The sequence below is a fragment of the Embiotoca jacksoni genome, unplaced genomic scaffold (genome assembly GCF_022577435.1).
Source record: "Embiotoca jacksoni isolate LCO1_2020_lvr unplaced genomic scaffold, fEmbJac1.0.p SCAF_12, whole genome shotgun sequence".
Lineage (NCBI taxonomy): Eukaryota > Metazoa > Chordata > Actinopteri > Embiotocidae > Embiotoca > Embiotoca jacksoni.
This window is the reverse complement of record NW_027185252.1, coordinates 4,640,164-4,655,651: the sequence shown is the minus strand read 5'-3', so window position 1 is coordinate 4,655,651 and position 15,488 is coordinate 4,640,164. Positions and strand designations below refer to the sequence as shown.

Below are 15,488 nucleotides of genomic sequence, written 5' to 3'. Positions count from 1 at the left end.
CATAATTATGAGCACATCTGTATTAATTTTCCAAAATTCGAACAAGCAAGAGCAAATGATAAATAAACAACATTCCAAAAGCTTGAAGATAAACTTGCTAAAGATGTTTACTGGGCAACAACTAACATCCATTTGATCTGGGAAAAGCCACATCTGGGAAATTGAGTTAGTGTTGATGCTCTCCACAATTATTCTACATTTATTTGGTTTTGGTGGTGCCCAAAATGGCTCGGATGGTGCACTTAAGCTTCGCCATGGTAGAAAAAACCCTGAATAAATCCATTACTACTGTACAAGCATAGTTTGCCTTGAGAGTAGGGCCACCAAAAAGTAGCCAACAGATGCCTTCAGCCGTCTTCCATCTGTCACATGACCTTCACGTCGAAGGTTCTTGTCATCTATCTTGAGTGTAGTTGGAACTTAATATGCAAATACTGTTGAGGTGAGGGTCATATCCAGGTCTCCAGGTGAACAAGCCATGTGTAAACACAAGGGCCAATGATAACAGAAGGCTAACACCAGGTGTTACTGAGGTCTGACTGAACCCTGACAGACAGGTGACCTTGAACAGGAGAAACAGTTTAAAAAAACGGATGTTTTTCTTCCAAAGTGCAGTGGCTCTACCTTCTCAACTACAAGTCCCGACTGGCAGACCTAGTGTGTGTTTGTGTGTGTGTTTGTTTTGAGGGCAAAAGTCTTTGTATTGGTAAGCGGTTCTCATTGCCTCGAATGCAGACGGACGGATGGATGTCAGCTGCTTGTACAAACTGTCTTTGCGCTGTTACTCTGTTTCTTGTCATTTGTCAGTCTCCCTCTCTGTCCATCCCTAGTTATCCGTCCCTCCTTGCTCCCACCATTTTGCCCTCTACCAGGCGGAGCTGAAACAACCGGCAAGAGAGCGAACAGGGGGCACAGAGAGCAGGAGAGAAAGCAACGGGAGAACAGAGAGAGACGGACAGATACAGACAGATAGATGGGAGGTGGCATAATGAGTCCCTACACTGGCGCTGCAGCAGCCGGGTGACCTCACCCTATAGTTACCATGGCAACCCAGCCTGCCACCAGCCACCGGCACACAACTCTTTCTCTTTAATTCTTATTTTCCCTTCAGCGAGTGGCCCTCCCAAGATGACAGGAAAAATGTGATGTGTGTGCATGTGTGAGGTCACACGTCTCCATGGCACACTCTGTTGGCATTATTTTTATAAATCAAATATAATCTGATGTTTTATTCTGACTGATGATTGCAGGGATTGTTCTACCAAGAATCTTTCTCAAAGAAAATCATGCCTTAAAGCAACATTGATAGATGTTTTTGGCCACTTGGGAGCAGCAGAACAAACTATTATTCAGAATGTTGTGGTGGCAAACATGTTTGTAAACAGTTCCCCTTTTACATATACAGCAGACAAATTAGAGTCACAGTCCAATATTCACTCTCCTTTTAGCTTTGCTTTGCTAATTGTTCCACTATGTTCACCAGGTAGTCGGTGATTTTGTCTCTCTGGTACTAGGCAAGATGTATAATGGAAGTTTATTTGAGAGTTGTTTTGCTGAGCACCATAAGGTCGATGAGTGAACTAACAACAGTAAAAACAGTTTATCAAATTTTTTTTTTAAGTTGCTATGCAGCCGCTTTGATTAACATTAGAAGAAAGTGTCCAATGACATTAAAACAATGTGACAGTATGAAAAAGTGAGGAGTGCATAGGTCAGCTGTCACTGAATGTTTGGTCCTCTCTCACTGCTCTCCTAGCCTCATTTTTTCAGTGAAAATGCTCTAAAAAGCCACTGTCTACTTCCTGCTCTGCAACAAACGACACGGTAAACAACCAGCTGGAGAAAACAGTGGAGCATTTCGGATGATTTAGGGAGATTACAAACAAATCTAAAAGAGAGATTTTTGGATTTACATTTATTAGGTGGCCAAAAAAATTACTCTAAATTAATGATAATGTTGCTCTGTAACTGCTAAATGTGGAAATTAGTAACTATTTGCTAACAAATACACCATATCAACCTAAAAGTTGATATTATGTAAATATTGTGATCATATTTGAGCCCAAGTGGCATAAAAATGGTTTGTGGTTGGAAAAATCATCTTATTGTTCCCATTGTTCCTGGACTCTGTCAGACAGTATACATTCTGCATCAGTTTAATAACTGATGAATGATCAGTTTAATAACTGATGCAGAATGTATACTGTCTGACAGTCCGGGAACAATGGGAACAATGCACTTGTTGTAAATTGCTTTGGGCAAAAGCATGCTGAATGCATTTAATACAATGTATAATGATGTTTATATTGATTGGAATGGTCTTGTGCATCATTTTAGACACTTTTTCCCCCAAATTCATCTTGACATATTGAGTGCTTTTGAAACAGTATTTGGCTGCACAGAATAGATTTGTAATAACTGACCCACCAGCAGGTAAATGAAGCTTAGAAGGTTAATCTGAAAAATATTGATTCCTTGTTGTTGTTGTTGAGTAAACCATTTAAGAAAAACGTGTTTTCAATAATGGTAGCTGGAGTTTGGATAACAGAGTTGCACATTAACAACTAATGTAATATAATTATGTCTACCACACTGGACATCCATCCTCATTATCGTCTCTAAAAGTATTCCCTCTCCAAGTGTTTTTGATACCAACGTCCATGTGCAAGCTGAAAAAATCAATGAAAAGCAACACAAATCCACTTACACCACAAACTGGGTGTTTGTTTTCCAGTTATGTTTCTCCACTTTCCCAATGAGTAATGGCTTGATTTTGCACCGTCACATAAAAGTAACAGATCAGATTGTTAAGTAAACCATTTAAAGTTTGGGGCTCTGAACTCAGTGCCGGCTAAAAGAAATGTGGTGCAATTATCCAGGTGTTTAAATCTCAGGTGGATTTGCTGTGTTTGTTAACTGTATAATCAAAATTGATTTAATTTAAAATCACACAGCTGAGGAGAGCTGCTGGTTTCTGCTTGGGGTGAACGAGCTTGCTGCAAGGGAAGTCGTCACTGGCCGTCATCTCACCCACCGACCTGCTATTAATAGCAGCTGGTCTGCTTTCGTCACTCCTCGGCAGTGCGGGAGGGAGGGGAGAGGGACAGAGCAGGGAAGGATGGAGACGAAAGAGAGGGGGGGCAGATGAAAAAGAGGAGGGGTGCAGACACAAAGATGTCAATGTAGAAATAAGGAGGGAAGAAAGCCGGTGAGGAGAGGACTGACGTTCATCCCTTAAGTTGTTTTAAACGTCACAGCGTGACGTCTGTGCAAGTTTGTCCATGTGTGCTTAGACCTGTTGTGAATCTCCACACAAGTCTTTCATCTTTCAGTCCCAACACGGTGCTATGCAGTAAACTGTGTAATCGATTTTTGTACAGCTAACATGTAAGAGGTCCTCCCATTTTCTCCACTGCTGTATGACAGCTCACCTTGAGGTCCCTGTGCACAATATCATGCTGGTGGATGTGACTGACGCTCTCCAGGATCTGATTGATGCAGTGGCTAGAGGAGACAGAGAAGGATGAGAAACAGAAGGCAGACACATCTGTCAGTCCACAGGAGCTAGATGACAATGGCGAGACTGTTGTAGACGAAGAACAAACTTCAAGTGAGGATTTTCTACTATTTAAAAAAAATACAGCATAATTGGTATTTGCAACATGAAATAAATTACTCTCGCTCATTTTGACACATTGCACTGATAAATGTATGGCACATGCATAAGCCCGAAAGCCTTGTAAGTGTACCAACAATTTACGAGCAACAATCATTTGCAAAACGTCCTTCGCGATTTGTGAGTACTTGTACCAAAGGGGGTGTGTGGAAAAAGAATTTGGTGCATTTTTAAGTGAATGAATGTGAGGAAGGAAGTGGAGCGGGTCGGGTGTGTGGGGGGCGTCTTATGTAAGCCTGTTCTATTCTTGCAGATCTGCATTTTTGCTGGTCTGATGCTCAGCTGAAGTATTTTATTTTTTATAAATTGAGCTTGACAATAGTAAGGGTGAAATCGAGGTCAGCAGAAGGAGGGTGAGCAGAGACAGATTTTTTTGGGAGAGTGGTGGCCTTTCTCTGCTAGACGGAATAAAAAGAAAGCTCTTGGTGTTGTGTCCAAATTAGGCAAAAAATGGCCTCCAAATGTTATTCAGCATACCCAGTGCTTCAAGTGGAAAAGTTCCAGTACTCTCCTTATTCCCATGGTGCTGTGTGTATTGGTCAGTACCAGAAAATCAAGCACAATGTATTACATTCTGAATTTCTACAATGAATAAAAGCTACAAGGAAATATTGCTGATGCTCACAACATAAATTTATCTCATCAAAGAGACAAACATTTCAATATTTAGAAAAACAAGACTATTTCAAAATATGGTATAAAGCTGGACTGTGTATGAAACGCTGGAGGGCTTTTAATTTGAAACAGATCCACAAAGGATGACTTCAGCCTTTCTCATATTCATCTTTTTAAATAGAGTCTATGGCATCAGACTACAAGCAGCTTGTGATAAGTCACGATACCCAAGAAAAAGTCACAGTTCAACAAACAGTAAAATGTAGAAGTGCTGGTATCGCGTACCAGGGAGTATCTCCCCACTTCAACTCATTCATACACCTTAAACTCATTTCAATTTGTAACTACGTCCATTTTATCTGCCACCTCCTTGTTTTGGCAGCTACTATAATGCCCATCAGACCATGTTGGCACTGTCCTTACTCACTTTAACAATAAACATCCCCTTTCATTTTCTATATTGCACTGCCTTCATCTTTCCTGCATTTTTTATGGTTCAAAATTAAGTCTTTCTCAGAGGATCACCTGCACAGCCTGAAGCTGGAGGACAGATAATCAAAAATCTTTGCGTTCATCCACGAGAAAACAAAAATGATAAAAGCCTCGCAGCCCTGACTTGTTTTCTATTCACCCTTTTCACCAAATTACATACGACACTATGACTATGACACACAGATTGTGTAGCGAACTAGGTAAGACAGGGTCATACTCCACCTGACCCACACCTCTGTACCTGGCACCAGCATACAGAATAAAACACACACAATCCAAATCAAAGAATCATAGATTCTGTATAAATATATTTTAACATACTGAGAGAATTGTATTGTCTTGATCTTTTTATTTGATCGTGTAGTTATTTCCATCCAGCTGTATTGTCACATTTAAGTCCTTAGCCTAAGTAACAGCCACACGGCTGACTAAAAACTGCTACAACAAGGGTTAATGTGTGGCAGGGCAAAAACCAACTGCAACTTCTGAGAACAAACTCAAAACAAGGTTTCAACAGTGAGGACAGCTTTGTCATTATTTATTAATAAAATTAAATCTAAAAGCCCTGACAAAAATAAAGTGTATCCTGGTACTGTCAGAAACCACAAGCACCGCTTCTGCTACCGAAGCACAAAGTGCATTAACACAGATTAAAATGGCCAAATATTTTGTGGTTTTGTAACCCAACTTTACTGCAACCAAAAACTTAATATGCAGAAAAAAACTGGTCACATCTTGTTGGCATGTTTACATACTGTACCTGGCATCTGCCTCGCTGTAGTACTCTCGAGCAACAATGTCCTCAAACAGCTCTCCTCCAGTGACACTGCAGACAGACACAAAACAGACACTTGGTTATTTCTCTTTACTAAAAAGCTCTGATGGTACTTCTATCACAGATGAAAAACTACAGAAAATACCTCTTGGTGGTTGTTCTAATGGTTTCTTTGGTGATTTATCTTCGTGGTGGCACACCCTGTGTTCTAGTGTAAGATGTGCTGTGGTGCTTTAAGAGGCCACTTGACTGGTTGCTGATAATACAAGCCTCTACAAGACTGACTGTTATGTCTGGTTTATCTGGAGCTCAGATACAAAACTGGCAAACTGTTTGAACAAATGGAAGTAAACTTCAGTTTCAGTACTCCTAATTCACCTCAATTTTTTAACACAAACATTCAATGTGTTGAATTCTACCCGACAAAGTCTGATACTGTCTAACGCAATCACATTTGAACAGGTGAAACACTAAGTATACTAAGTGGCACAAAGACAAATGGGCAGCAAGGTGGTTGTAACTAACTGAGAGACATGCTTTATTTTTATTATTTGGCTGAAATGACTGTTTTTCAATACATTGGGGTATATAAAGTTGGCATGGAAGATATGACATTAAAAGATATAGTACAGGACACAAGTGGCAGATATATAGTAATATTAAAAAGAAGATTACTGATTCCTGTTATTTTTATTTGTGGGATAAAAATGACATAAATTGAGGGACATTTCCATGACACATAATAATAACTATTGTTGTCAAGCTGCAGTCATAAACTCAAAAAAAACAAAAGCATAAAAAGTTATTCTTAAAATGGCCCTTCCAGAGTAGCCTGACCCTTTAAATCGTGGCAGCTGAGAGAGAAAGCTGATATACTGTTCTGTAATGACTGAATGGGGACAGTCACGGAAAATAAAAAGGGAAAATGATTGTCAGCTTGTTGCTTTGGTGAAGCTATTCATCCTGCAGGAATACTCTGGCCTGAACCTGCAAAGTGTATGTGTGTGTTAATGTGATTTACTTACAGGTCAAAGACCAGGTAATGGAAGCCTTCCTCTGAGATGCTGTCATGGAGCCGCACTAGTGAAGGGGAAGGAAACGGAGAGACCGTTTTTGTTAGAAATCAGCCCACGAGGTTAGATGACTTTGTTGATGTAAATTATCTTTGATACGGAAACTCCACGTTTCTTCATAAGAATGTGAGTGTGTTAGGTGTGTCTTTTCTTTTTACTTATTTTATTTAAATTACTAACATGTTAAAGTGCTAAAGTCAGAATATTTATTGCCATTTGTGACGGAAACAAATGCAAAGAAACAAAGAAGAAGGAGGTGAGCGGAATTGACCTTCAGATTGAAGCATGTCAGGAAAGATCCCAACACCATTAGAAACCTTTTGTTCAAGTAACACACTGAGACACCCCAAGCCTGAGTATGAGTGGGACGGCAGCTCGCCACCTCAGGGAGACCGCATGCCTAGCAAAAAGAAACTAAACACTCCTGATCATTTGATTGTTTAAGAATTTCTTAAAAGGAGAAATTACAAAGTTGGTAGGACATTATTTATGCAATCCAAGATTTCAAACCCATCGGCTTGATACCTTCGAGTAATACGAGCAACCATCGTCAGTTTCATATGACAGGAAGGGCTCGGTGGAAAGATGCCGTTTACCGTGATGACATGTTGAAGCACGCGTCACGTCACAACTACTTCACTGCTGCTTCTTTTTATCACAAAGTCTTCATCATCACCAAGATTTACTTAAAGGATGAGCTTTATTTATCAATGATGCTGAAGACAATTGTTGCATCCCTAATAATAATAATAATAATAATAATAATAATAATGAATCACTGGCCACAAACACACACACACACACACACACACACACACACACACACACACGGTGCTCTCGGGTTTCCAGCATCACTGAGTTCCTATGTGCAGTGATCAGACAGGAGGTTTCTAAAGCCTGAATGCCACCTGGCCGGTTGGCAACCAGGAACAAGCTCTTGAACACAAACACTGAGAGAACAGTTACCATATTTTAATCTTTTATAATTAATCTGATACTGGAAAATTCACTATTGGCTTTCCTCTTTTTTTTTTCTTTTTTTTTAAAAGCACAAAGCCAGACAGGAAACATGATCTTATGCAGAGGGAGGAGGTGTTGCCCAAAAAAACTACTTGAATCAATAGGTCTTAAATCCAGCACCTGCTAACTGGGTTTTCACAGGCTGATTAAAAACCTGCTCGTGTCAAACTGGGTGAGTGTGCTTGAGTTCCCGAATAAAGCCTTAAAATATGTTATTTTAATCTCTTTCTTCTTTTTTCAGACAAGTTACATTTTGAAAAAAGCAAAGCTGACACGGTCTCCCCTTGAGAACGGGACAAGAAAAGAGAAGCAGAGGGAGGGGAAGAAAGGAAGAGTGGGACGATGAGGAGGCAGAAATCAGGTGGGAATAAGAGAGAGAGAGACCATGAAACCGGGCCTATTAAGTTGTTATCATACTCTGCGTGCGAGCGTGAGCGTGTGCGTGTGTGTGTGTGTGTGGTTTGCACTGGACGACATGTTATGATAAGACACTTGGCAGTTCCGCCACAGCGATATTTCCTTGCCATTTCCTTCCTTTCCAAGGGGCCGCTGCCTTTGGTCTGAATTTGACACACAGTCAATCTTGTGTGATGTGATGAAGTTGTGTGAGACTTAACACAGATCCACAACGCTCAAAGACATTTACAGCCACAATAATCTTCCTGTCTACCGAATAGTTTTCTCCTACAGAAATTAAACATGGCAGTTGGGCTCTTTGGGACAGAAGCTTTTTGCCACTCGGGGTGGGAATCACAACATAAGATAATATTGCAATTTCCAAACATTCTGCAATATGCACTAAACTATTGTGATGTGCTGCAGCTATCTTTTTTTGAACGGCAAACCATTTTTCTGAAAGAAACCTCAAAATCAACATCTGTTTTATTTAATTAAATAAAGTTGTCAGCCTCTTCGTCTCACTTCAGTCATTTGTATTGCGGTAAAATAGGATTGTCAAGCAGACATGCTGATGAATAGTGTCATAAAAACCTGTTGTAATGAAAATATGTCCCCCACCCCTATCTTTTTTCTGCTGAAGATTTATTTATCTATTTATTTATTTCCTTTATTTCCAAGGTTGCTGATTATGAGGACCTTCAGGCTTACAGACAATCATCTGAAATGTGAAATAAAGTGCTGATACAGCTGTTTGTAAAGGTGAAATGAAGAAAAAAATGATCAAAGTGTCTGTCTGCTCTCCACTTACTTAAACTGACATTAGATATGCTTGTAATTTTGATCATCCAGCTTCACACACGCACAGAGTCACACAGCGTAAACACAGTGTTGACCGTGTTAATGCGACCGGCTGACTGTACATGTGTTGGTGTTCAGACTCACTTCGCCTCCCTGGCTGCTAGCCAGAGGCACCATGCAAATGTCACAGTGACACATGCGGTAACTGGATGGTTTGACTATCGTCTGAGGCCTTTTACTTCGGAGTTATTATTAAACTGAACAATACTGAGATGAAACCTTAAGTTTAAGGGAAGCCGAGCGTTTTCACATCCATATTGGGAAAACGGTGTAGCTCCGTTCTGCAGCAGGGCAATGGCAACCAAAGAGACTTTACAGACAAGTCTGTTGTCTGACTGCGTTTCACTTCACGAAAGGCAGATTGAATGCAAAAGTGAAAGTAGCTGCAATTTAGATCTGGCAGAGCATCGTTGAGGAAGAAGCCAGCAACTGTGGTAAAAGACTTAAAAGTTGTTTCTGTTTTTGTAAGCCTCTCCTCCTCGATATAAATGGGCTCAATAAGATTATATAAACACCTGTCATTATGACAGTGCAATTCTGCAGCATCACAAACTACAGCCTCCATGATGATCATAAAGTTGAATTAACACCTCCCTAAAACCTGTTTTTCAAAAGCTGATTGTTACAACCTTCAAAAAGACCGAATTTATAGCAGGCCCAGTGCATTTGGCTGCATTAGTTTTGGATAGTTGTACCTATTTAACTTGTAACTAAGCAATAATGCTGAGTGAAATACTGCAGTACTCTGACTTTGCATTTAACGTCCCAATGGGTTCGATCAGAATGAATGCAGGGAGGTAGGTTTTCTTCTACAATAATGGTTCTTTAAATGGTTAAATATTTGTAGTTCAGAAATGTGATGGAGGACCTTCACTCTTGCATTTGTGTAGGTATAGTGAACACCAATCTCGTAAACCCGTCGGCTCTCAGTCTGACAATATTTAGCCTCCGGGGACAGCAGCCATTATTTCAGGAGTCCCGGTGTCGCTAGCGGATACCCAGCCCAAGACTTCCTCTTCTGTGCGCTGCTTGTTGTTTGCAGCCTGATTAGCAATTTAAATTGCGAGAATGCAATTGAAACAACATATACAACTAGATTGTCATAGAAGTAGGCAGTTTACACTCAGTTAACAGTTTAAAAACACACACAAAAAAAACAAAAAAAAATGCTAAACTGTCATCAGAGAACAACCGAAGCGGTTACAAGATTGCATATCAGCCAATGCGTTCCAGCTCTTTCACTCCCCACATGGAATGTTTACCCGCCCGCACCCGAAAACTGCTCAAACTACCAAACCAGAACACTTCTGGCACCAAAATCGTGTCCTGTTGCCAACAGAATCTGCCTTATCGTGCAGATATAGGTTTAAAAAGGTTAAGGTAACACTAACCTTGTGTTCTGGGGTCCTGGAAACTGTCTACATCCTTTTATAAGCTTGATACTTTATGACTTGTCCTAATTTTATTAGAGATACTTATAAACTTGATCTGAACTGATGTCTGAGAAGAAAATGATGCATTACTTCTGTTTGACTTGGACTCAGTTGAAAAATGTGGTTGAATACAATGGAGTTGATTGGTGTTGACAGTTTTTAATGGAGCATTAAAACATCCAGATTCCAGATGAGCCTTTTAAGATTTATTTAGAGTTATTTGGATTTAATACAAATTTGTCAGACGGAGAGTCATACCACCTCGAGGGCCTATGTGATTTATTTGATTTATCAAACGCTCACTTCAATACCTTCTTTTATACTTGTTTTTTTAAGGGTCAGACAAAAAACAAAAAAGTATTTGAAGGAAAATATGCATTGATTTTTCAGTTACTGTCATTCTTTTCTACAGCTGTGTGGTCTGTGGTTCTGCTGTGGGTTTCCAATTTCAGCAAAACACACAGGATACACAAAAGATGGCACAGACATTGTGGATCTACGCTAATCTCAGAGTTCCCTGTCTGACTGAAATCCAAACTGAGGAAGTCTGTTGGAGTGGCTAAACATTTCTACCTCTTAACATCTTTAAAGAATTTATCTGTATCATCAAAGCTGTTCCACTAATCCTTTAGTCTGCTGGCTCTCACAGGTGACTCACCTATGTTTGGATGTTTCAGCAGACGGCAGATCCTCGCCTCACGTTCCAGTTTCTGGTGGTCTATGGGCAGAAAAGAGGAGAGAGAGAGAGGAAACGGTAAGGACACACAATCGGTACCGGGAAGAGAAGCAATTGAGGGTCTTTGTTTTTGTCCAGCGGACGAGCTGCGGCGACCAGAACACCAACAACAAAAGAAACACTTCTCGGAAACCCACTGAGTGAGCGGACACAAAAGGGCACAAGGCCAGCCGTTCAAGTGTACAACAAAGGCAGAATTACGGTCACTAAATCTGACGGCAGTTCATGTAGTTCATTATCACTTTTGCAACAGCACACCAACGACTGCTTCTGCACAGTTTTGCTACAGATGTTCAAGATAAATAATAAATAATGAATAATTTGTTTAGTTTTTCTAAGGCAAAGATTTTTGCAGCCATTAAAACTTGATATCTTGATTGGGAGTGTTTCAGAGACGCCTGCACTTGCGCCTTTGTGACTTCATTAAAAATGTTCTTTTAACTGTAAATGTGTGTATAATGTAAACACACAAACGTACGCTCCCTTCCAAATCCTCTTCTGCTCCTCCTCGTCCTCCACTCAGAACAATAGTTTTCTTTTGAACCTGCCCTTTTACCACCAAAATCAAACTGACTTGAACTGTAACAGAAAACAAAATAGTTCCTAGCAGAAGAGCTGGTATATGTAAGAGGTCATAAGAGAGAAGCAGACAGAGGGCTATATAGTATACACACTCGCAGACATACAAAATAAGCACAAGCTTTTTGCACTTAGTGAAATTAGTCTCTGGGTCCGGCCTTAATATAATCAGTGTCCAGATAATGATTTTAATGGCGAGGTGAGGATGTCCGTGTGTGTGTGTGTGTGTGTGTGTGTGTGTGTGTGTGTGTGTGGGACAGACAGATTGGTTGTAAGGCAGATACAGTATATAGATACAGTGGATGACATCTCCTGTTGCAGGGTGTCAGAGGTCAAGTTCATCCTGGGTTTTCCTGCCACCAACCAGCTGCCGGTCTCCGGGGACAGATGGGTTGCTTACGTGGGTGTCCACGCCTTTGTGTGTTTGTTTGTTTTGCACGTGTGTGTGTGACAGAGGGGGAAAGACACTGGACATCCCTAATCCCCTGTCCCATGCCGAGGCTTTGGGCTTCGTCATGGTGTCTACATAACCAAGAACATTAGTGCCGCGACCAATTTCAAAATATGTTCTTGGGGATCATTTTCTTGATTAATCTATTTGTTGTTAGTTTATAAAATGTCAGAATAAAGTGGAAAATTTTGCAAAATTTTGTCATTCAAACTGCCTGTTTTTTCCAACACTATTCAATTATTATCAATGAAAATTATGAAAACTGGTGAATTTGATTAAGTCGTAGATATTATATTTACATCGTTCCTTGTTCAATTCTGGTCTGCGCATCCTTCCTATCTTTAAATCTATACTCACTAACCAATAAAGCAAAATGCCCCAAAAAAATGTACTGACAGGTATATGACGGGATGTGGGGATTGGACTGACATGACCAATATATTTATAATATTATATATAATATATATTTTTTTTTTTAGTCCCAATGGGCTGTTTTAATCCCCGATCCCATCCAAGGCTTTGGGCAGTGCTCAAGTGTATAGATACCTGCCGTTTCTTGCACCCTCATGCGTCAGTATCTTCATTCACAGCGTAACCACATCTGCATAGACAGGTGCTTGAATGCAAACATTTCATCACCTGCATCGTTTTCTACTGTACAGCACGAAGAACCAGTAGTTTGCTGCCAAGATGTTACATGACACCACTGCACCAGAAAGAAAAAAAGAAAAACAACTGCATCAGGTTGTCACGGCAGCGTGGGACACACATCTTACCACAAAACCCCTTCAAACCCTTCTTTATCCACAACGCATTAAAAATGCACAGTTACAAGTTAATAAGGTGACAAATCACGAGTTAAAATATCTAAGATGGAAAGCACCAAGGGAGGTAATTGTTTTTGTTACTTGAGGAATTATCTAATCTCGTCATGTCCTCGATCATATTATCATAACAACACCTGATCGAAACAAGCACTGATTTACATTTTATTTCTATTACTTTTTGTAAATAAGAGCTGTAGCAAAGACAAACGACGAACAAGAGAACAGAAAGATAAACAACTTGGAAAAATATGAGGAAAATTAAGAATGTATTCTCATAACAGTAGACGATGGAAACAAGCACCAATTTGCACTTTATTTCCATGACTTTTTGGATATGAGAAATGTAGCTAAGAGAAATAAAAAATAAAATAAAGGAAGCAAAGAGACCAAGAAGATGAAGAAGAAAACTAAGAAGAAAAATAAAAAAAATATGAAGAAATAGAGAAAATATTTATGGTGACCAAGTTCAACCCCGATAAAGTCCGACAACTAAAGAACGCATCACTCCTTGATCGGGAGAGTTAATTATGGACAGAAACTTCAGTCATTAGCAGTTCTGATAAAGCTGTCCATCTCGTGGAGTTGTCCTCTAAGTAAGTAAGTAAGAAAGTAGAGAGGGCTTCAGCTCAAATCACCCAAGTGGCTGGAAAAACACTGTCAGCAAAAGTGAATAGGAAATACTTCCTTCCTCCACAGCAAACACCCGAGGGGCCTGCAGAGGCATTGGAAAAGCAATTCCATGACTACCATGTAAATATGTAATTTGTGGTCTTGTGTGCATACAAAATATTATGACACTTAAATTACATATCTGTATTTGACTGGGCACTTGCGGCAGTAGACGACTGATAGCAGCAATGATTCAATACTATTTTATTCAAAGTGTAGTCACTGTTGAAAGCTAGTATTACATGCACACAGCTAATACTATATCTGTATCCTAATTCACCAGACCTCAGTATTTATCAAAAAATCTACAATCTACTGTTTCTGAACAGGAGGTAAGTCAATCAGTGCTAAATTGATTACTCAATTATTTGACAAATCAATTCAATTATATTCTATTTATATAGTTCCAAATCACAACATAATTCATCGTAGGGCACGTAACATGGTAAAGTCTTTGCAACAGAACGTTACAACATTATAGAGAAACCCAATAAAAACCCGAATTAAAAGGAACATAAGTTGTTAAGAATTCTGATAATTGAGTAAATGTAAAAAATTATTCATCTAGCAAAAATGTTTTGTAATTCCAAATTTCAAAGACCAAAAAAAAAACAAAAAAAAGTAGAAAAAATGGTGAAGCAATAACTCAACGAGGGCTGCAAATAACAATTAGTCAGACCAAAACCAAATGATATTTAATCTAACAAGATATAACAGGAGAGGAAAGCAACATATCATATTTAGGGAGCTGGAAAAAAAGAGAAAAATTGAAATCACTCAATTGCTTTAGCTTAAAATCACCTTTAACCTTTAAGTCTCGACAAAAAGGTGACCAGGCGAGTCCTCTTTCCACACACTTTAAATTGTTAATGCACATATGTTTTTCAATTAATTGTTTTTCCATGCTAATTGTTTTTTAGATTCTTCAACTATCCCTGTGCTTCCTGAATCAATGTGATGAGTTAAACTTCATCAACATGCTGGAAAAGTACAATACATGCAGGCTTGGTCATATCTGCCTGGATAAGAGAAAGGGAAAAAGAAACAGTTGTTCCATGTTCACCACCAGCTGCTGATAATCTAAAGGTTTGACCCGTGTCACTTCTTGCTGAGCAGCATAAAGTTCTGGCCATTGATTTCCTATTAAATCCGTTGTCCTCACCACAAACAAGCTCCTGCAGGAAAACACAGGGAGGGATGAGACGGAACCCTGAGTCTGACCCGCTTAACCAATCAGCTGCAGCTTTTCTCCCGCATGTTTCTGTCTACAGACGCGTACACGTGAGCCAGTTCAATGTCCACGCTTTTGTTCAGGCCTCACAGACACACACAGGTTGCGTTCAGAGCAGTGTGTTCAGTGGATGAGAAATCAAAGCACACTGCAGACATTCCACAACTTTCTTCTCACAGTCATAATGGGCTATTTTGGCTGCTTGTATTCTTAGAAGTTGGATCTGCCTGTAAAAATAGGACTATTTTTCAATGCTGGCTTGAGATGACGGAGTTTATTATGCTTGTGACGGCAGACAGTCTTGGCAGCTGGCTGCTAAGAACCACTACAAACTGACTGAGGAGTTTTCAGCTGAAAGACAAGTACGGGCTTCAAAAGGACAAATTGTATAGAAAAGAACTCAAACAAGAGACGCTGACTGCAGCTGAACAAAAGCTGATCACTGTCAAACACAGCAGGTAACTGCAGGCTGTTTCAAGAACCAACACAACCAGCGGAGAGTAATTAGAAGTTGAAAAGGCCAATTAGAGACTGAGAGAACTACAAAGTCATGACACTTGCAGCTCTTCAGTGAACCTTTATACAATTAGACTGTGTTAAGGTTTTTCAAAATGCTGGTATTCTATTTTGCACATTTGCCTCAGGCATTTAATC

General features: G+C 39.7%; 1 protein-coding gene across 32 annotated transcripts in view; it reads right to left on the bottom strand.

Moving 5' to 3' along the window:
* camk2g2 (calcium/calmodulin-dependent protein kinase (CaM kinase) II gamma 2) overlaps positions 1–15,488 on the bottom strand; it is a 62,124-nt gene that overhangs the window by 26,379 nt on the left and 20,257 nt on the right. For all 32 annotated transcript variants that reach the window (XM_069144314.1, XM_069144315.1, XM_069144318.1 and 29 more), the window contains exons 3-6: positions 11,000–11,059; positions 6,584–6,638; positions 5,544–5,609; positions 3,432–3,504 (exon numbers count right to left, since the gene is read on the bottom strand). In XM_069144314.1, coding sequence (XP_069000415.1) covers positions 3,432–3,504; positions 5,544–5,609; positions 6,584–6,638; positions 11,000–11,059 — 254 coding nt within the window. The remainder of the gene's footprint in view (positions 1–3,431; positions 3,505–5,543; positions 5,610–6,583; positions 6,639–10,999; positions 11,060–15,488) is intronic.